Below are 23,809 nucleotides of genomic sequence, written 5' to 3'. Positions count from 1 at the left end.
GGATATTACACGTTTCTTCTTGACTCACCAATATTTAGTGTTTTAAGTATATATAGGCGTTGGGGACATATTTTATTGTATTTATGTGAACCTCGAGCGTTATCTTTTCCATTTGAGGCCAAGCATGAAGTGAAAGCAGAAACACTCGACAAAAGAAGGTTAATTATCCAACTGAGGCCAGATACGCCTACTTTTGACACTTTCTTTCAGAGTCTTCACGTTTCAATGTTTCTCTTCCTAATAAGAGACTGTGAGAGATTACTTTCACTTGAAGAAACTCTTACTTGATTTCTGCACGATTTGGTGAATTTTGGCCAGTTTGATTGTTCTATATATGTGTTATTTATTATTACATATTATGTCATGTGCGTAGACTCACTTATTAATTTTTGGCCAGTTTGATTGCTTCCATTATGAAGATACCAGCATTCATTTATTCTTAATTTAATATCACTGGAACTAGAAGTCTCAGTATGTCTTGGCTTGATGGTTGTATCAATTAAGATTGACCTTGGTTTTCTGATCCTGAATGACCATTACTTGAGACATAGTGAGACTGAACATACATACTTATTTTTTGTGTAATTTGGTAGGTGTTGGTGGTACCCTTTAGTTTGAACTAATCAAGAGAGGGAACTCAAGTCATAAATGGAGAAACTGAACCTGTCTGCCAAATATGATCCTGATGCCAAAAGTGATTCATTTCCAATATTCGAACTGCAAGATAGTCAAAATGTTGTAATTGCTCCTTCCAATTCCGCAAGCAGTAGGGAGCCTGTGAACAAATGGATGGCATTTGCTAAAATGCCTGATGGCAACTCAGCAACGAAGGAGAAAAGTGTAACTCAACAAGTGAATGATCTAAAAAACCAGCCATCTCCTGATGATCAAATTTTGACTGAGGCAGCTATAGCTGAGAGAACTGCTGAATGGGGTCTTGTGGTGAACACAGGGAATTTCAAAGCAATTGGGGGAGAGAATAATAACTCAGATAGATTTGGTGAATCAACACGAACTTCTGGGGAGTCAAACTATGGATCTGAGTCATCATCAGGGGTGTTTCCAAGGGTGTCACAAGAGTTGAAGGAAGCATTGGCAACACTGCAACAGACATTTGTTGTATCAGATGCAACCAAACCAGATTGCCCCATCATGTATGCCAGCAGTGGCTTTTTTACCATGACTGGCTATTCTTCAAAGGAGATTATTGGAAGGAATTGGTGAGCATATGTTGTTTCACTCCACACTCTACATCCTTAGCCACCCATTACCACCAAAACCTATTAATTCAACAAAACATACTGTGCAAATCACTAACTTTTATGTTAAGAGCATGTGTCATTTAGCTTCTCCAGAAATACTTATAAGAGAGAAAAATTCGATGAAAAAAAAAAAGTTTCTTCACGACTTATAGAATACTAGTAATAAGAGAAATTTTTTACAAATTAACCTATACATAAGTTAAGCTAATTTTAGCTTATTGAAAAGTTGATTTTATTTTCTGTTTTTTTTTTTTTCTCTAGAAGTACTTTTAGAGAAATTTGTCCATACAAACACTAATATTAGGTTGAGGGGTGGGGATTTAGGACATGTTTTGATATATTTCTTCGTAAACACTTATAGGAAAAAATATGTAAAAAAAATAAGATAAGCTTCTTTATAAACTAAAATTAGTTTATATGCATAACTAATTTGTTAAAGTTTAATCATGTTAGTTTTTTTTTAATTTATTCATAAGTTAATTTTAACTTAAAAAATAAACTAATTTCGTCTTTTTTCATATTCATTACCTCTGTAAGTGTTTTTGAAGAAATTTTACAGGACAGGTTCTTAATGTTAGTTTATGGAAAAGCTAATTTAAATTTTTCCTCATATTTTCTTCTTTTATAAGTGCTTTCTAAAAGTACAGGCCCTTAATGTTTAACTATAGGCCCTTAATGTTTAACTATAATAAAACTATGGTTATTAATCAAGCAGCCAATTTCATTTTCTGGTTGCAGTCGATTTCTTCAGGGGCCTGAGACAGATAAGAATGAAGTGGCAAAAATTCGGGATTCAACTGCAAATGGGAGAAGCTATTGTGGAAGACTTTTAAACTACAAGAAAGATGGAACTCCATTTTGGAATCTTCTCACTATCACCCCAATCAAAGATGACCTTGGCAATACTATCAAATTCATTGGGTCAGTCCTACCTGCTAAAGTTATGCATACTGACATAGTATCTATCATTTTTCTGAAGTTCACATGATAGTTGCAACCTTTTATGTTAACAAAGCCAAAAGGTTTGAAACAAAATGTTTGCTCAGAAATATGAAATCATTCTTGGAGCTTTGCTTAATAGCTCAAGGTTTTAAGAGACGTGTCTTTGACAAAATATTAATGTCCAAGATAAAGTGATTAGGAGTGCAATCCTAGAATGTACTTTATTTTAGTAATACTAACAGCTGAAATATTCATACTGCATAATACAGTTATTACTTGCTACAGAATGCAGGTTGAGGTGAGCAAGTACACAGAAGGTGTGAATGAAAAGGCATTACGGCCAAATGGATTGCCCAAGTCATTAATCCGTTATGATGGTAATATGTTGAACCATTTTTAGGGTCTTATAAGATAAAATTCTAGAGGCATTTTTATAAAATAAAAAATAAAAAATAAATAAAAATTGAAAAAAATTGTAGCATAAGTTAAAACTAGTATAACATTTTGTAATGTTTTAGAAAAATTATATAAGAAAATTTCTGTAGATTCTGACTCTCAAAAATACTTTTTAAATTTGTATCTAAACATGTTGGTGATGATGTGTGAGATTCTGACTTTAGATGTGACCATTTAACTTGGTTTACCAGCTCGTCAAAAGGAGAAAGCTTTGGGTTCCATAACTGAGGTTGTGCAAACTGTTAAGGACCCAAAATCCATTATTAAGGACATGAATGATGATAGTTCTACCAAAATTGAAGAGGCAGAGAAATTGAATTTTGAATTTGTTTTGCCAAAGTCTGCTGATGTTGGGAATACAAGTACAGCTGTTAGACAAACTTCTCCACTCAACATGCAACGCATGAGCTCTAGTCAGGATAAGAACAAGTCATCACGAAAATCAGGACGAATTTCTTTTAAGAGGTATTTTTTTATTTTATTTATTTATATATATCTAAATTTATCATAAATAAATGTAGTAAATACATAATTATATCATCTCTGAATATAAATCAAAATGTTTATCTTGAGTCCGAATATTTTTAAGGACTATTCATGGATAAAAATTCCTTTTTCGACAAGAGTATTTTAAAATCATTTTCTTAATTTTTTATCCATTATAATTTATTGGTTAGTTTTTATTTAAATTAATTTTTAATATTTTTAGAAAATTATCAACAATTCTCTTTATATAAACTAGTAGAGTCGAGGTTGTGCTTAATTTAAATTTATATATCTACATGTTAATGATGATTTTATTTAAAAGAGAAAGTGTATGAATAATAAATAAAGTTAAAACTAAAAATATTTTGAAACAAATATAAATTAATTAATTAAAATATAAATTTATTTTGAAAAAGTGAAAATTAAAAAATATATTTCTTTTATCTATTATTATAGATAATATAAAAGGGAAAAATGACACTCTATGACTCTATATATTTATTTAATTTATTTTAAAAAATTAAAATAACAGAAGATATTAAAAGAATAATGATGATTGTTGTTAGTAGAAAAGATAATGTATAGTTATTAAACATATTTTTAATTAAAATAACAAATAAAAAATAAAAATAAAATATTTTAAATGAATAGATGAATAAATTAAAGGTTAAATGAGTCTTAACAAAAATGAAAACTAAAATGGTATACTCAATAGTATAGATGATAATAGTTATATTGAATATCCAATATTTTTCTGGAACCACTAATCAACAAAACGTTTTAAACTTCTTGTTTTTTTACGAGGACGTTTTAAAAGAATTTTCCTAACTTTCTATAACTTTATTTTTATTTTTAAGTTAAGTTTGTATATTTTTAAATTAAATTATCAATAATTGTCTCTATATAAAAATTGAAATAATTATCTTAAACAAAAATATTTTTACAAACTCTTAACAAGAGTGTTTTTAAATTTCTTTTAATGTGAGCATTTTTAAAGATTTTTTTAATTTTTTCATCTATTTTAATCAGTCATTTTATTTTTATTTCTAAATTAAATTTAAATATTCTAAACGAAATTATCAATAACTAAAAGTAATATTGTATTACAATATAAATCAGTATATAAAATAAATATTTATTTTGTAAATTGTAAATATTAGAATACTAGTTATAACTATAATTTTTAATAAATAAATTATATTTTGAATTTACAACAAATAAATATATAACTAGAATTTAATAAATATTTATTATATATAAATAAAAGTTATAATAAATTATATATGCATATAAATATTTGAATATAAAAATTATATTTAAAATTTTTATAAATAAATATTCTTAAACATATAAATTATATTTTAGATTTATGATAAATAATTTATAATTTTCATGAGTTTAAATTTATCTATTGATAATTTATTTTAAAATATTAAAATTTAATTCATAAACAATTATGATAAATAAAAAATAACTTAGATAAAAAGTCAAAGGATGTAATATGAGATTATTTTTAATTATTAATAGTTTTTTTTTTTAAATTTAAATTAAATATAAAAAGAAAAATAAAAAATAAAATAATTTGTTTAAAAAATCAATATTTGAATAAAGATAAAATAAGAATAATTTGAAATGATTAAGAAATATTTATCTAAATTAGTTGTTAAATCAAGTTAAATTTTAAATTGATTCAAAAAATATAAATCATTTATCATAAATTTAAAATATAATTTACATATTTTAAAAGATCTATTTATATAAATTTTAATTATAATTTATGTGTTCAAACATAATAATTATTTATATATATTATTTGTTATAAATTTTAATTACATATAATAAAAGGATAAAATATTAGTTTGTTTGGAAATTAAAGCTATATCTTCAATTGAGTTATTGATAAATGTTTAGTTTGCAAATTTAAACTCATTATATGTGCCTGAAATGTTTTTTATTTTATGCAGTTTTAAAGGGAAAGATGAAGAGAAGCCTACCATTATTGAACCAGAGGTATTGATGACCAAGGAAATAGAGTGGGCTAACAATTGGGAGCTTTCACAAAGAGAGAGGGACATAAGACAAGGAATTGATCTAGCAACCACATTGGAACGAATAGAAAAGAACTTTGTGATATCTGATCCTAGACTTCCAGATAACCCAATTGTAAGACTACTTTTTTTTTTTTTTTTTTTCCTTTTTAGCAAAAGGTGCCTTTGTGTTCTCTTAATTAACTTGATTACTTAATCTATATACTGTTCATTAAAGATATAGAAGCATTCTTGGTTGATCAAAGAATTAGCTAAAGCTTTTGGAGATGTATCACTTAGTGACTTAGGCTTTCACTCTTTTCCATACCCATTCTTAATGATCAAGTTTAATTTCAGCTTAAGATAAAAGTGACTTGTGCATTCTCCTGGCTTCTAGTCCAAAAGATTCTTGAAAGGGTGTGTTAAAAGATATATAGCCATTTTCATTAATACTCCAAAAAATAACTTAAGTCTTTGGGAGATTTGGTCGCATGTTAGATATTTAGTACATACTAAGATCATTAATATGCATGCATAGTTGGTTCATGACATGGTATAAAGCCTTTACGACCACATGACCTGGAATTTGATTTTGTTCTTTCCCATTATCTAAACAAAAGTTAAAATTGTGTACTAGGTACGAGGTGCCTCTAAACAAAGGTCTCTTGTATGTGACGCGTGCTGCAAACTTAATAATATAGACCCATTGCAATTTTTCTTGTGTGAAGTATTTTACATGCCTTTTTATGACTAATCACGTTTTTTCTATATACAAAATTTTCGAGATTTTAAATTTTAGGCACTTTCATCTAACAACATAGATTTATGAAAGAGTGTTTACGTCAATATTATAAAAGAATACATATATACAAGGAAAATTTCTTGAAAAAAATATTCTTTTTCTTATATTTATTTGTGTTCCTTTTAAAAGAAAATTGACTTCCTTCGAAAGACATTTCATTCTTTGCCTATATTCTTCTCCTCAAATAAAATTGTCTACAACACTTGGCAAATTTTATCAAATTCTTCACCCAGTGATGAACGACACACTATTTATCCCCCTTTTAATTGAGGGAAATTTTGTATTTTTGTATCATAATGGAAAATTTGATAATCTATTATAATATTCTTATTGAGAAAAGCCTATTAATCTTGAGACTTAATTCTGTTATGCCGTGGTTAGTGATCGACAGCCAAGCAGCTATTTGATTTTTCTTCATAAATAAGAGCATATGCTAGTTCTTTCGAATCAAAATTCCTATTTTAATGAAAAGCTATCATGTTATAAAATGCCTATGTGCAAAGCACATGCTAAGTTTTTAATGTCAAATGTTTACATTTGTGTTTCTTTCTATTTGTGGTTTTGTTAAATTAATACTTGGTCCCTATAATTGTTTACATTTCAAGTTTTAGTCACTATAAGAAAACTCTATGCTTTACTCTCTACAATTTTTTTTGCTGTGATTTATCACTGTTAGAAAATTTTTTTATAGTGGTTTTATATTGCCATTAAGTTTTCTCGGGTCAAGGACCAAAACTAAACTTTTATGCATATATAGGGGCTGAAACACAATTTTTTCATATAGGGACGAAAACATAAAATGGGAACAATTATATCAAGTGAATAGTTTAACCTTATGGTTATAAGTTTTTTTTAATGAAACCAAACATGCCCATAATTTTCTATATCCTTTTCAACATTTCCCCCTTTCTTCCTTTAAATGGTTTGTGTATGTTCATCATTTAGTGAATCTTATATATTTTAAACTATTTTTAAAATTAAAATTATGCAAACAAAGTATCTAGCATATAAAAAACTGCTGCTCATATCGTATAGTACCAGTTGGAAATGGTAATAGCCATTGGAACACACGCAAAAAGACGTGTCATATGTGTGTAGAATATGAAATTTGGCGTGATTGCTGATAATAGCTTAAGTAACTTTTGTTGCTTTCTGTGCAGATATTTGCATCTGATAGCTTTCTTGAACTTACAGAATATACACGAGAAGAAATTTTGGGACGAAATTGTCGGTATAAATTTTACTATCTTCACATACTAAATTTTAATTTTTCTTGTGTTCACTTCACTTTTAGAAACAATCCTATGATGGATTTCTGTCAACTTTAATAGCTTAAGTTGTCATTTCACTATCACACTTTTGCTTGGCAACTATATTAGTTTAAGCTTTTCCTTGATTGTGTAGAGTCCCCTATCATTTTGAAAGTTTTTATTCTATCATTTAAAACTACTTGGAAACATAGTTATAGACAAAATGCATGACATGAAATTTTATAAACCATGGAAGTAAAAAATAATGTGTATGCCGTAAATGTTGAGATTTTGCCAATCACCTCTACCTCAGTGGATGGTTATTTTTTAAGTAATACTTTTGTCTTTAAAATATGAATACATCATCAGTTTAGTCCTAGAAATTTATACATAGGGAATGGGAAAAAAAAAGATTAGTTTCTTCAGAGTGCCAAAAGCAAGCAAGCATATGAAGTCCCAAAGTTTGTAACCCAGAAGGAATCTGGTTCAACTAACATGCCATAAGATAGCTTTTTTATGGGCTAACAACATTCATGCCATACATTATCCTCATTCTTATTTTCAGATTATAATCTTTAATGAAAATTTAGGTCCATGAGTAAAAAAGTCCATGTCATAATAAATCCTACGATGTATTGATGAATAGTGTCAACATAGCTTGAGCAGTAAAGTTTTGTCTTGAGAACACATAAGCAAGTAAAGAGTACATGTGTTTGGTATGTTCGCCAAACCTAGAGCACTAATCCTTATCATAATGACAAGATAAGGAAATATGGTAATCATTACTAAGGGATGATGAGAAAAATAAGAAGGGTAATCTAAGATATTATAACATATTTTCACATATTCTAACATCTATCATACAACATAAAACTAGTCCCTAAATTAGGCCTTCAATTTAATCATTTCTCTTCGTTTGTCAGAGGACCAATTTTATGATACTGCATTTTGTCAGAATAAAGTCACGCCTAGAATCTTTTGAGGAGCAGAGCAACAATGCTTGAATGTTTGGAGAACAAAATTTTTTATTTACTCTCGTCGTTAGTCTTATAATGGCCATTTATTATAAAATAGATTATAGTCTTAAAATTAAGCATTTTCAGTTTTTACTCTCTTTTTTTATCACCTCCCTGATTTTCCGTTAGTAAGCAAGATAAATGAATAGTTAATCATATATGGTTAGGATATCGTGTCATGTTTCTGACATTTTTGAATTGATATCAAATTAATGCAAGCTTGTTTCCAAGGTCTGTGACATTGTAGTTCATTTCATCCTTGTATAGGTTTCTTCAAGGACCAGAAACAGATCAAACAACTGTTGCTAGGATAAGGGATGCTATCAGAGAACAGAGAGAAATCACTGTTCAGTTGATCAACTATACTAAGAGTGGTAAATATCTGTTCAAATTATATCTATACTTGTGACCTTCTCTCTCTCTCTCTTCGTTGAAGCACGACTTATCCTTCCTCCTAGTTTTCTTTGTTGAACTTTTATTTATTTAAAGATACACTTTGAAAGTTGAGTGGAAATTGACTGATGTAGATACTGATTTGATATGATTTGGTATTTTGAATCTAATGGCCTTTTTGTTTTATTTTATTATTTACAAGTTGTACTTTTCTAATCTATAATATGTAGGAAAGAAGTTCTGGAATTTGTTTCACTTGCAACCTATGCGTGACCAAAAGGTGATTGTGACACTATTATGCTAGTAAACAATTAGTTTGACTCATGGACATTCAATATCTATTAAACATACATTTACTCCCCCCTTCTAGTTTCTAATCTAATTTTCAATGATTTGTGTATAGGGTGAACTTCAATACTTCATTGGAGTTCAACTAGATGGAAGTGATCATGTAGAACCCTTAAAAAACCGCCTGTCTGAGACAACTGAGCAACAAAGTGCTAAGTTGGTGAGTGTTGTCTTCAGTCTTAGCCTTTTACTTACTGGTTCAAGATAATTTGATGCTTTGTTTATATATTTTACATTGTGATATGTTCCTGACCATTTTATTTCAGGGGAAAACTAAGAATATTCAAATTATACTTGTTAACATCAGTTACTAGAAACTTTCGCAATTAAGATGTTGTGTTTTCTTTAATAGTTTCAACACGTATTTAGCATAACCATTATTCAATAGCAAAAATTTCAGTTTATGTATTATGGAAGACAATGTACATAATGTGTCAAACCTATTGAAATTTCAGCTGCGGTGTACTTGTTCTTTGGTTTGAATGATTAGCATAACTTCTTCATAAATCTATATTTGTGAATTATACGTTGTCTTTCTTTTTTCTCACTGTTTAACTATTATGATTCCTTATTTTACTATAGTATTTGGTAGGAAATGCCTGCTTATTAGTTGAGTTTTATTTGGCAGTACTTATTCGGCAGTACTAAAGTAGAAATCACCTAGAACCTAGAAATTAACATAGTAGAAGGAGAATGCTAGTTTTAGCTCGGTTGTTCAAATTATTTAACTTTCCATTTCTCTCACATCTACTAACTATTTATTATATACTCTTTCATCCATTTATTATCTAAGAATTTCTATAAAATGTTCAAGCAAATACTTTGTTAGATTAGTATCGAGGGAGACATAAGAAAACAAAAATTGCTTTATTTGTTTGATGGTAAATTGGTAGCATATCTGATTTCAATATACTATCTTGTTCACTATGAGATTTGTCTTCGAATCTTAATATACAATAAGTTCTTCTTATTTGTAAATTTCCTTACTTAATTATCTTCGTGATTTGCCTCTAATATCAGGTGAAAGCCACTGCAGAAAATGTTGATGAAGCTGTCCGAGAACTTCCAGATGCCAACTTGGTAAGGTATTCTTTTTTGGGTTAGCAACACCCTACTTATGTGTATATTTTTCAGATTTCCTTTAAAAGCATTATTTTGTTTTTCATAGTTTTGAAATATGAAGAATAGAGGCATGGTGATTTTTTGGTCAGTTATGCTTGTTGATATCTTATGAATTTGTTATGTTATGTTGCAGAGACCAGAAGATTTGTGGGCAATTCATTCCCAAACTGTGTTTCCACGACCTCACAAAAAGAACAATACTTCTTGGATAGCAATACAAAAGGTACTAATTTATGTATTTAAGTTCCTTTGTCATGAAACTAGTTATAAAAGTAGTCTCTGGTAAAACTTATTTAGGAGTATAAGTGGATTCAGTCGAATTGGATTTAATAAATCTATTATTCGACCATATCAAAATTTAACGAGTTAGATTGAATTAAATTTGTAATTATTTTTTTTGAAATCTAACTCCGATCCAACTCAATCACTGATGAGTTGGATTAAACTTGTTCAATTTAGTTAACATAATTAAATTTATTATTTTTTATAAAATTTTAATTATTTCATAATAGATGTAAATTATTTGATATTTTGATGTAAATGTAATGTTATTAACTCATAAAACAAAAAATGATACAAACTAAATTTTAAAATAAATTTGTTGATTTATTACATTGTTATCATATTAAACAACCAACATTAGTACAAAATAAAATTTAAAATAAATATGTTGTATTATTACAATGTTATTAACTCAAAAGCAGAAAATTCATTACTAAACAAGAGTAAAAGTGAAATGTATAACAAACAATTGATTGCACTAAATTGTTGTTATTATTATTATTATTATTATATGATCATGTCGGATCATGTCACAAGTCAAAAACACAAAACTCATAATCGGACCTATATATTAATGTACATAGGTCGGATTGAGTCGAGTGAAACCAAGACACAAAAAAGATCGATCTAATTCATTCGTGAGTTACCATACTCGTTTATACCGCTAAACATTTTTAATGTAAATTTTACATAAATGCAAAAGATATTTGATTGACTCTACTATCTGCATAATTATCTTCTTTAAAATTTTAGTCTTGCTCTTCTGTAAGACATTGAGATTTCTTGCAATATGCTTACTTGGAAGTTCCTTAATTTGCGCGGTAATTTTCCTGGAAATTCTTTTTGGGCTCTTCGAATCATATGATATCTAAAAGCTAATAGGAATGTTGCTATTCCTCCCTTTCTTCTGTGGCCTACTTATTCTTTAAAATGTACTATCTATCACTATTTCAACTTTGCGGGAGAGTTTCTCTAAGGATTGAGAAAATTATGAAGGACTTGGTTTGGTGTAGAGCCAGGAAAATGGGTTAGATGCATTGGGCAATCTGTTTAACCAAACCACCATGCTAACAAGTCTCAATGTAATTATTGTCTATATAGTCTTCGTAGAAGCCATTACTGCCAAGCCTAATGCTTTTCATTGGGAACTTCTTGAAAGAAATGACCCACCTTATCTATGCTTTTCATTGAAGAAAAATTCTTCATACACAAGTCAATTCAAAATCCAATATCTGATTTCAGAAGTTATGGTTTGATAATAGGGCCGGCCGAGCATAAGCTTGTCAAAGTCCTAATTTTTTTTTGGTTCATCCCTGGAGTATCCACCGCCGACAGCAGTGACTAATCTCCTCGCTACGTTGGAGGCACCTCAAAGGGTGGGATAGCTGGCCCCAAGATTTAACGCGGCTGCATACACAAGGCAGGATTCGAACCCCTGACCTTGCTTAAGCGTGGATCAACCCCTACTGCTGAATCACACGCTTGGGGTTGTCAAAGTCCTAATTTTAATTCTTCAAAATATTTTTTTTTATTTATAGAATTTAATGAATTAGTTGTATCGATATTAATTTTGATTTATTAGTTATTATCAAAATCTAGCATTATAAAAATTGAGTTCGATTTTAATATTGTAATTTTTTTATTGAAAGTTTTTTTTTTCTTTTTAAGTGATTGTTGATTTTTTTTGTCATAATCTCATATTTAAAAAAGTCAAATTTTAAAATTCACTTTTAAACCTCAAATATATTGAGAGCCCTGTTTTATAATCTCTATTTTCTTTTTAGTAATAACCTAAGTATATGCCTACCCTATTGTGTTCATCGGTTTCAGTACTATGCCATATTCTCCTTTTACTCAAACCGTCAGTGTAACAATAGAACAATAAGAAAATTCTTGTTTTCTCTCCCATTTTTAGATATTTTTATTCTTCAACTAGTACTAGTAAGAAAATAGATGCTCTTGCCCTCTAAGGAAAAATAAAATAAAAAAGCTAAATATGTAAGAACATCATATAATTGCTTTTAGAAAGTGGAAACCAAAACGAAGAATCTGTTTTATATTTTGTTACATTTATTTTTTTATAATAAAACTCATACAAAATTTATCATATATATATATATTAATTATAGATGTTATAGATTAGAAATGTAATAATCTAGTAAGATGTCAAGAATGCGCAACTTTCTGAAAGCATGGATAACTGAGGCCATAAGTCTTGATGTCTTGCTCTCAAACATGGGTACTCCAAAATTTGTGCCATGTACGGAACATGTTGGGCACTCGTGTTATTATAATTATGCTTTAGGTGTTACGATTTTTATTCTTGAAGTTATAGTTCAAGTGATAACTGTTCGATTTTTTTTTAATTTTTTATTTATCATTTATACAATTTACTGAGGTTTATATAATTAAAAAAAAATATTTTTGAAATTACATTAACGTACCAGTATTCTAAATTTTTACAAGATCACATATTCCATACCGGTATCCGGTACAGTACTGTATCCATGCAACTTAGATGTGTTCCATTGCTTTTTTCAGTAATTAGGGATTTTACCCGGTTAGGAGACGTGATTATCACGATTTTAAATTTGAATATGTATGATTGTTTATAAGCCGGTTTGTGTTGGTTTCGTTTGAAAATATCGTCTTGTTATTTTCATTAATTTTGTTTCTTTGACTCCTTCAGATTGCTGCTAGAGGTGAAAAAATTGGCCTGCAACATTTTTCGCCTATAAGGCCTTTGGGTTGTGGTGATACTGGCAGGTGAGTATTGAGTTTGTTGGCTTTAGTGATTAACTTGCATAAAATACTTGCTTTACCTAAAGGAGTGATAAAAAGGACAAAACTTAAATATTGTTTCTTAGTAATAGTTAGTGTTATTCTTTAATTGGAGTTTTATCTCAACAATATATGTAAATATATATCACTGAAGTCTGTATTAAATGTAAACACAAATTATCGTGTTAAAACTTCAATTTTTCATTAGAGAATAACATCAATCATACTTAAGAAACTGTACTGAAGTTGTGTAAAAATAGAAATATCTTTTGTCCATTGGCTTCACACTTTGGCTAAATGGTTTCGCCTTTCCGGTTATCAGAAAAAGCATAATTTCTATTTCAGAACCATCGTTGGTAGACTGACCCCTTGTAGGAGATGATTCTTGACCGTTTGATCTTGGCAGCCTAAACTTGATGTATCATTCCCATCTACAATTTTCTGTTGAAAAAGCTCCTTTACTCAATCCTTGTAATTTTTTCATCAAACTCAAGACACTCTTCATGTACAATTTGCTGATCAAATTTTGCCCTTAACCAGCCTGAAGTAATCTTTCTTTGTGCCCTTTAATCTTGGACGCCTAAACTAGTAGTTTTGTTAAACTCAACACTTTCATGTTTGAAAAGCTTCTACACTCAGTGTAAGTCACCATCACAGTCAAAACATCCTGCCTGAACATTCTGTTTATAATGTTCAGCCTTTAATACATCCACTATCAGACATTCATCCTCTTCACTGCGGAATCAATATAATCTTAATCACATAAGAATGCACCCTCCTCAAGGCACCAGTTTGTATGTCCCTTTGTCGTCTTATGGCTTAAAATTTTCAGTATCATAGAATAAAACATGCTCTGCTATTTTATCAAGGCATCATTCTGTTTTGTGCTACAGTGTTCATTTGGTGGAACTCAAAGGTACGGATGAACTTTATGCAATGAAGGCAATGGAAAAGACTGTAATGTTAAATCGTAATAAGGTCTGGATATGTAAGAGTCACTTGTTTCTTCTTAAAGATTTTATGCGCACTTCCCATCAACTATTAAAATTAAAATTAACTTTATTTTTACATTCTCTGGAAATACATGCTTTTTATTTTTCTCTTTCATTTTTTTTCTTAGCTATTCATCTAAGTGAAGTAAAATCATTATAATTTCTAAATATTTATGACCAATTGGGATTGTTTGTTATAACATTGGGAATAAATTATGAATCATGCCATTGCTATGAATCTATGGGTTTGTTTATTACTAGGTACTTGATCTAATTCCTAGCATAAATAGGTGTAATACTTTGTATTTTCAACGGACAATATAAAGCAATAACCTACTATTTAGTGTTTCCTTTACATGTTCTCCTCATCTTATCTCTAAACCCTATAATTTGAACAATATACATGCCTTCCATGAATTAGGAAGATATTGAATGCATTACAGTGTGGTTTATTTGTTAGTTTTCAATATTAAAATATGAATGAAGAAATTGGCTTGAGAAAATTTATGTGCATATCAAGATGCTAAGAGTATTGAAAGGAAAAACCACAAATGTAGAGCACAATAGTGGATGTTGAGACTTGGAAGATGAACTAGTGTTTCTCAAAACACATGGCTCTAATATATTCTTAATTGTCAACATAAGCTGAAAAGAAAAACACTTAACCACGAACCTCAGTTTTTTGAATATAAGTAGATGATATTATTTTTGGCTCGTGTGTTGAAATTTGTGCACAATCTAATACCCCCTTTCTTTCTTTTTGGGTGCATGAAAGAAAAGTTAATTTATCTTAGTCAATATATTTAGATGGAATGTATTTCTGTGACTACTGCTGCAGGTCCACAGATCCTGCATTGAGAGAGAGATTATATCATTATTGGATCATCCTTTTCTTCCAACACTATACACCTCATTTCAGGTAAATACAACACACATCTATGTCTGGATGTTGAACTGAGAGACAAGTGTAAAGTTTGATCTAGATATTGTTCTAGCTGGCAACCTATAGTATAATTCATTTTGCAGTAATCCAAGGTCCAGTAGAAATGGGAAAGAATCTTTTGGACAATTAGTTATTGATGAAAAGAGTTGTATAATCTTTTTATTTATTCCAGGCCTATTGGAGTTATAGCAAAACTTGATTGGCAAGTAAAATCCATCTAGAAGACTCTCACCTTTTTAATATCTAAATATGACTCTTTCCAGTGTTACTCTCTAAGCTACCATGGTATAAATTGATAAGATGCTAAAAATTATTACCAACCAAAATACTACAAAGTAAATTAAGCAAAGTATGTGATAAAGGGAAGTCTTAAAGGACTAGTGTCGAGTTGTCTGCAAAATGTAAAATTTATAGCACTGTAGGGGTCATTATGATGTACAATACAACCAACTTATGATTATTTAGAGACTATTTTTCATAAATTTCTTTTTTATTCATGTACTTTCTTCCTGTCTTTTTCATCCAATCTTATTTACTTGGCATTGACTTTTCCTACCATAATAACTTGGGGAGAGTGTTTTGAAGGATAATTGTTAGCCTTTTTTTTCTTTTTTTTTCCACTGTGTGTTAATTGGAGGTTTAAGCTCTTAGGTAGAAAAAGAAGAAAGGTGGCCTAATGAAGGATTGAACCTCCCACATGAATATAACTCCAAAATTTTAAAGACCAGGGCTCCCAACTGAGTTGGCTGTAGCCAATTGTTCTAATAGTTTCTTTGTCTCAACAGACTTCTACACATGTATGTTTGATTACTGACTTCTGCCATGGGGGAGAGTTGTTTGCATTGCTTGACAAGCAACCGATGAAGATTTTCAGAGAAGAATCAGCAAGGTACTTTGGGTTTCCCATTTTTCTCTACTAACTGTCTCTGGCCATTTGATCACTTGAAGTTTTCAATGTTTATGATGTAGATGATTCCTATCTGCAATTTTATGCTAGATGTTTGGTATAATATGCATGAAATCATCATTTAGTTGCTAGAGTTGAAATCTATCATCTCATATCAAAACAAATTGATGTCTAGATAATTCTGTTTCTAGAGAGAGATGTAACATTGGCATGAGTTAGTTATATAAGGAATAAGGAGAAAGGTGAAGAAAAGGAGGAAGAATTCTGTTGAAAGAGAGAGAAGGATCCCGCAGAGGAAATCTCTGGTTAGGGGGGCCATTTAGCTTGGGATGATAGTCATTCTGTTAGATTATTTCTTCATTGTCCTTGTAATCAAGTGATAGTAGCCTTTGATAATTGATATCAATACAAATCAGTATTATTCATCTTTTTTATTGTTTGAAACCATCAGATTGACTACGAACTTAACCAAGCTATATATGTCTTACATTGGCCAAGTATATGACCAAAATATTCCTTATAAATATAGGCAATCCTCCCCCATTGCGTTAACTTTTAGGATTGAGTTAGACCTAATTCATTATTATTTCTAACGTGCTATTAGAGCTTCTATAACCAAGTGGCTAGCAAAATATGTGGCTGGTAAAATTCTCATACCAGCTCATATTGTATATCATCAAGAATAGGAATGACTAGCTCAATATAGCTGGTCTCTTTATCTCTATTTATACTGAGAAATGAAGTCCACTGGAAGATAGGTGCTGCCCAATAACGCATATTAAGCAAACAACTATTCTATAACAAATGGGATTGACTACTAACTACGTGCATGAAACTGAACATATTATAACTGGACCAAATAAAAGTAATGTACGCACATATTTATATATTTATAATGCAGACCGTTATATATTTTGTTAACTTTATTAATCACAAATCCAGATTCTATGCAGCAGAGGTTGTCATTGGTTTGGAATATCTCCACTGTTTAGGTACGCTGCTTATTATAACTTCATTTGATTAGTTCATATTACATTCTTAAGAACTTTGCTGTTCAATATATCTTTTGATCTCCACTGTGTTAATTTGTTTTCAATCTGTCCTTGATTTTTTTTTCTTATTCTTTATTGTTTTAAACAATTAAACTTTTTTTATTTACTTTTCTCTTTGTTATACCTATTTAGGAATTTTCAGTTCCAATCTTACTGTTTTTCGATTCCCTGTTTTAAAATTGCAAAGCTTTGCCACTTGATTGTTAATGTTTTCTAGATGGCATTCTCTATTTTCATTTTTCATACTACACGCTGCATTGATTTGTCTTATTAGCTTTGCTGCAGTTTTAGTTTTTCTTTTTGGTTTATTAGCAGCATACTTTGTTTTACATATCTCCCACAAGCAGTCTGCATATAATAGAATATACGCCTTAAATGTTTTATTCCATCCATTTTCATAAGAATTAGAATTAATACAAAAAACACAATATATTTTTAATCCTATATTTGAGTGAAGCGTGAGCTTTTCAATGCCTCTTACCTAAAGGGATTAAAGTAAAACCACTTGGGCCTTAATGTTATGGTACCTTTCTATTTTGACCGTCTTGCTATATCTCTTGGTGTATCTTTTAGCAACAAGATGATATTAAAGATATTCAATTTACCCATGAACAACCTAAACGTGTTCCCCTTGTGAAAGGGAAACTAAGTCCACCGTGCTGAAAAGCAATAATCTCATTAATCATGGCTTGCATCCATCTTGAATGAGAAAGTGTCTCAATCATTAGGAAGAAGAATAGAAGACAGATAAGAAACAGAAACGTATCATGATGGAAAGAAATGATAAAGAAATTATAAGTTGGGTGAGAATTTCTTGTTTCTAAAAGCAACAGAGAGATCATCAGCATACTTTGACAGGTTTGTTGGAGTAGTACTTGACTCACTAGGATCCTTTTGTACCTCAGGCTCTGGTATGCCCACCTTTGGTTAGCATTGATAGTTAATAGAAGGGTGTTGATGTGGATATAGACAAGCTTCTTGAAATGGGTTAACTAGTGATTATTATGATGCTACATGCAAGGGAGATAGAGCTGGACCAAAATAAGGTGTGGGTAAAACCTTATTAATCACACTAGGTTCGAGTGAAAATTTGGAATATAATGTATCTTCAAAGAAAGTGACATCAACATGTATACCAATGGTCAGTATAGGAGATTAACAATGACATCCATTTTGTAACCTAGAATATCTAAGAAATACACATTTAATAGCATGTGCAAGCAACTTTTCTTGACCAGGAGAAAGGTCATGAACAAAAAAAATACACACATAGGAGCATGATATAAGGGACCTTTGAGGAATTAAATTGATAAGGAATTGATCAAATAATAAGCCGTTAAAACAGTTTCACCACAAAAATATAAAATGCATATTTGGATGTAACAATAGAGGATGTGCAGTTGGATGAGATTGCAATTCTTTCTTTTATGCTACTCCCTTTAGTTGGGGTATGTGAGTGAAGGTGTTTAATGAAATTGAAGTTTGTTTTATCTTTCCCAGTGATGTTTCCATTCTTAAAAGAGGTTGAAAGCTAGTAATTGATGCTGGAAGTTTATTCTTCCTCCACATTGGATCTCTTCACTTAATTTGGAAGACTTTTTTCTCCATACATTATACTGGTTAGGAGAATAAATGAGGGTGTTTTAAAATTGTGGTGTTATTGCCAAAGCATGGCTACAGCATAATTTTGAAAACTTTTATCCAAATATTTTTCTGATCTCACCTGTTTCTGGGTAGTTATTTTTATTTTATATTAATTTTCTTTTCTTACAATTTTTCAAAGTATATCAGCACTCTTCATGGTTTTTTTCTTTTGGTTATCTTTGTGTTTAATCATACCATTCCTATTTTTTTTTTTACATTTTTGATATGCTGCCCTAACATATTACATGTGATTGGTTAGGCAGCAACTAGTCCTAGTGGATTTGTTTTTATGTTATGCACAATAATAAGAGGGAAAAAAAAATCATAGATATCTATTCTTAGGTAGTCTGAATATAGTTTTCTTTTGTTGAATCTGTCTAGGTATAATTTATCGTGACTTAAAGCCTGAAAATATCTTACTTCAGAAGGATGGTCATGTTGTATTAACTGATTTTGATCTATCATTTATGACAAATTGTAAACCCCAGGTACGTATCCTCATTCCTGTGTAAACATGGTCTCTGTATATGAGTGTGTGTATATATAAATATATATATTATTGGAAATTCTTGAACCATTTTAAATTCATTGGTGTCGGACATCTACAGTAATCTAGTTTTGGTAGAAAAAGTATTACCCAAGGCTTTAAATCTCTTTCCAGTTTTTGGAAAAAAATGTAAATACACTTTTACTGATATTTTGTAAACAAAAGAATTTCGTTTTATGTATCTTCTTTTAGAGTTGCAAGGTATCATCAAACCCAACTTCTCTTCTCCTTACCACTTGAGCTAGGTTTTGTGGTAAGGGTTTGTCTAAATGCTCTTCTTTTGCTCATAGCATTACAGTTGTTTGAATGAAATGTTGGAACACAAATGTGTTTTTAAGCTCAATTTTAGCAATGTAATTTTAGTAACGCCACTTTTCTTAACTATTACTACTTGAAAAATATGTCTTGCCATGTATGGTGCCCATAGCTAAGGAATTTAGTCTTCCCTTATCTATGTTATTAAAGAAGCTGGTGTTTTAGGGTTAGCTTGAATATTCTCCAATGCTTAAATTGAAAGTTATTCCTGCAGGTTGTGAAGCAATCACTACCTGGTAAAAGAAGATCACGAAGTCAACCACCACCAACATTTGTTGCAGAGCCAGTTACACAATCAAACTCGTTTGTTGGAACTGAAGAATACATTGCTCCTGTATGGTGAATTTTAATTCTGCTTCATACTATCTGTAAACAAAAACGATGTCCCTTAATGTTTAATGTTTAGATCTCCCTCATAACTAAAGTTACATTGACAATATCACTCAGTTTGAATAAAAAAATAGGGTTTCCATCTTAAAATTATGGATGTGAAATGAGATCGTAGATGATCCTCTAGTAACAGTTTCCATATTTTAACTCATTCCTTATTATTTTTTTTTTATCAGTTTAGAAGTCTTCTGTTGGTATAAATAAAGCTTAGTGTCCTGTTATTCAATGTTGTTATTCTCTCTTTTCATCCTTCTCACACAAAGTAGGTGGACTTGTATGTAGTCCAGGCTTCATGCCTTAAAAGGGCTTATAAGTGACAGGATGTGTTAGAGATGTTGTAATGAAGAGAAAATAGAGATCTTTGTAACATTCGAAATGTGTGGGATTTCATCAAACTTTTGGGCATTTAATGAATTCTGTTCTTATTGTAAACAGACAATAACAAAATTATTATTATTTGTGTTGTTAACTGTTGTTATCAATATCATCTTTTGAGGTTCTTAAGGTTCTTGATATCAGGAAATTATAACTGGAGCTGGGCATACTAGCGCTATAGATTGGTGGACCCTTGGTAAGTGCTTTCATCCTTATGTTTGAATGATTTATGGAGCTTACATTTTTTATTATTGTATATTGTATGTAACTAAATAGTCTAAATTAGCTTCTGTATATTGTATATTGTCAATTGAGGATTTTGGCATGAAGGAGTGGGGGTGGGGTTGTTAAAGATCAAATATTAAGCCCACTTTCAGGTTCAAATGGTTCTTAACTTAGTGTCACAACCTCTTTGACCAAATTGTAATAAGATGCTCACTCTTCTAATTAAATTATAATAAGTATAAGCTTTTAGTGGGCTCATACTTGTTCAGTCTGCAATCATATAGGGCTTCATATTTGTGGTACATTAGAGACATAAAGTCATTTCCAAGCATGGAGTTAACAGTTAGTGAATGTTACTTTGAAATAAAGACGGAAGGATTCAAGAGCATAAGTTAATGCCTTTTCTTTTCGAAATTTACCGGGTCAATTCCCTAGTCTTGTTAGATTTATTTTCCTCTTATCTAGTACTTTCTTCATCTTCATCTTTTATTATCAAAACATTCCTTATCTCAGCCTCCTCTTTTATTGAGTTAATCTTTGATTTTCAGGTCATGCGAGATTAATAACAAAATATATATAGCCTTATTTGACATTCTCTGATTCTTCGTGTTCTAAATATAGGTATCTTATTGTATGAGATGCTCTATGGCCGTACACCATTTAGAGGAAAGAATAGACAGAAGACATTTTCCAACATCTTACACAAGGATCTTACCTTTCCAAGCAGCATCCCGGTAATCGAAATAGTGCTTGATATTAGTAGTTAAACTTGAAAATCATTGGACGTTCCATCTAATTAATTTTGGATTTGACTCTTCCAAAGGAAAAATTACATTTTAGAGGATAAAGTGTAATAATAATTATTAATTAAAAACTCAACAATGGAGAATTTTGATAAAATAAAATACATGTATAATAAAATTTAATTATAATATTTATCGAGGACTGTTTAATCTATAGTTATTATTGCATTTTATTTTATAAAGTCAAATCTCCTAACTCTGGAGGAGACAAATCCTTCATTTTCATAACATAGTGGTTGCTATCTCAAATGTTTTTGCATAAATTACATGCAATTCCCAACTTCAAATAATGTGTAGTAAAATACATGTAGAAAAGCATAAGCATTCAAATAAATGGGTATTTGCTTGCAAAAAAAAATTAGCAGTGAAATATATTACGTTGAAAGATCATATGCTCTGTTCTTATCATGCATCCAGCTAATGCTATAGATTGGCCAACATATGAACAGAATTTTTAAATTCTTACAGTTAACTCAGCTACAGTTTTGATCTTGCGTTAATTGATACAGTTTTGAAAATTTTCAGGCTAGTCTTGCAGCCAGGCAATTGATTAATGCACTATTACAAAGAGACCCTGGCAGTCGTCTAGGTTCAACCACTGGTGCCAATGAAATCAAACAACATCCATTTTTCCGCGGAATCAATTGGCCTCTAATTCGCAACATGGTAGTATCCTTGTCATTTCTTTTGAAGTTAGTGATTAGAAAAATATTCACTACAGTATTTAGTAAAATTAGTTAATTAGTCCTTCAAAGATATCAGCCATTTATTAATTATTTAGTGTTGGAAATTATGCCCATGGTCCCTAAATGTGCATTTATATGGTCAAATTCTTGAATTTGTAACCCATCAATCAAATCAGTCCTATATCTGGAGCTACTTTGAGACAAAATGTACATTCAAGGATAATGTTTAACACTCAATATGACACATTTTTCAAGGACTAGTTTGACCTGTTACTTCTTTAAAGACCTAGATGACAATTTAGAGTTGGTTGAAGTTAAACCGGTGAAATTGAATGATGTGACATGTTTGACCTTTGAATGGGATAGCTACTGCTCCTCCTATACTTTTTGGACCAGAAAATGAAAATAATAACAGCCTCTCAAAACATATTTTCAATATATGGTAAGTTTTTAGCTGCTTATTGTTGCAGACTTGCAGTAACCACTAAATTATCTTTGTCATGCAGACTCCACCCCCATTAGATGTTCCTCTTCGGTTGATAGGAAAAGAACCAGTGGCAAAGGATTTGAAGTGGGAAGATGATGGGGTGCTAGTTAGCTCGATTGATATGGACATTTTTTGATGGCTAGCACTTTTTACTCAGGATGTTTTGTCAGCATCATATCTGATTCATGCTACAACAATCACTGAGTCTAAGACATTCAACTGTAATACTGTATTGATTTGGTTATAGTCCAATACCATCATGTGATCTGCCAATAGACAACTTCAAACAAAATCTAAAATCTGTAGAGGATTAGCAGAGAAGTAGCATGTACATTGAATAAGGACGTTTTCTTTTAGGAACAAGCATCCCAGTTATGCGCATCGACAATATATCAATAATATACTTTTGTATATGGCTTAAAAATATCATACATTTTCTATTTTTTTTAATGCTAGAGCACGGAATATATATATATATATATATATATATATATATATATATATATGTGTGTGTATGGTGTTTGTAGATTATATTGGATCAATTTTAAAGAGAAAACTCATTTGATCCAATCACTTCAATTTGATTTAAAATTTAAATTCTATCCAACCAAACTCAATTTTAATTTTATTAATTCTTTTTTGAAGGGTATTAAATAAATGATGAGATTTATAATAAATATTAAAAAATAAATTTTTTTTATGAAGTTTGAGGTGCACTAGGCTTAATTATAGGGTAAAGGCACTTCAACTAAGTTGATACCTCTAAGCCTAAGAATCATCTAGCAAGCGCTGCCACATTACTAAAATGATAAAAAAATAAATAAATAAATAAAGTGAGAGAAGACTAGGTTAAAATTCAAGCTAAAATTAACAAAATCTAAAGGAAGGCAACTTAACATGGTTATGATAAAAAAAGTACACTACAAGAAAAATTGGGATTATTTATGGAAGAAATTCATAGATAAGTTTTAATTATCTACGAATTATTTACAGCTAAAAATCTGTAGGTAATAAGGTTGTAGATAATGTTATCTACGAAAATTTTATCCGTAGATAACCTTATATACGGATATATCTACAGATTACCCACGAAAGTTATTATCTACAGATAAGATTTAAAAGACTTACTACGGAATTATCTACAAATTATTTCTGTAGATAACTTATCCACAGATATTTTCGTAGGAAAATTTTTGTTTATTTTAATAAATTTATTAATGCAACAACTCTCATATTTGGCTTTTCAAGGATGTTATTTCACGACACTTCACTTTTC

The 23,809-nt window shown here is 30.1% G+C and overlaps 1 protein-coding gene across 3 annotated transcripts; it reads left to right on the top strand.

Moving 5' to 3' along the window:
* On the top strand, positions 1–22,962 carry PHOT2 (phototropin 2). 3 transcript variants are annotated; one of them, XM_020350196.3, is made up of 23 exons: positions 1–158; positions 594–1,220; positions 2,001–2,183; positions 2,490–2,581; positions 2,852–3,125; positions 5,111–5,309; positions 7,136–7,206; positions 8,509–8,615; positions 8,865–8,914; positions 9,038–9,142; positions 10,003–10,062; positions 10,238–10,327; positions 13,076–13,152; positions 14,061–14,145; positions 14,998–15,078; positions 15,888–15,991; positions 16,952–17,001; positions 19,087–19,193; positions 19,782–19,901; positions 20,477–20,528; positions 21,179–21,291; positions 21,886–22,026; positions 22,553–22,962. In XM_020350196.3, the coding sequence occupies exons 2-23, from the start codon at positions 649–651 to the stop codon at positions 22,667–22,669; spliced, it is 2,850 nt and encodes a 949-aa protein (XP_020205785.1). In that variant the 5' UTR covers positions 1–158; positions 594–648; the 3' UTR covers positions 22,670–22,962. The 3 variants fall into 3 exon arrangements, with proteins under 3 accessions (XP_020205785.1, XP_020205789.1, XP_020205784.1); XM_020350200.3 differs by having other exon boundaries at positions 95–250; XM_020350195.3 differs by lacking the exon at positions 1–158 and adding an exon at positions 391–489.
* The last annotated feature ends 847 nt before the right edge of the window (positions 22,963–23,809 follow it).

Source organism: Cajanus cajan, chromosome 5, assembly GCF_000230855.2.
Source record: "Cajanus cajan strain Asha chromosome 5, NIPB_CcT2T_4, whole genome shotgun sequence".
Classification (NCBI taxonomy): domain Eukaryota; kingdom Viridiplantae; phylum Streptophyta; class Magnoliopsida; order Fabales; family Fabaceae; genus Cajanus; species Cajanus cajan.
Note: the sequence above shows the minus strand (reverse complement) of the source record. Positions and strands in the feature narration are given on the sequence as shown.

What these genes read in the sequence shown, in the direction of transcription:
- PHOT2 (XM_020350196.3), top strand. Translation starts at nt 649, where the DNA reads ATGGAGAAACTGAACCTGTCTGCCAAATATGATCCTGATGCCAAAAGT. An exon ending in GGAATATCTCCACTGTTTAG is followed by an intron (nt 17,002 to 19,086) that starts GTACGCTGCTTA and finishes GAATCTGTCTAG; the next exon opens with GTATAATTTATCGTGACTTA. An exon ending in CTGAAGAATACATTGCTCCT is followed by an intron (nt 19,902 to 20,476) that starts GTATGGTGAATT and finishes TCTTGATATCAG; the next exon opens with GAAATTATAACTGGAGCTGG.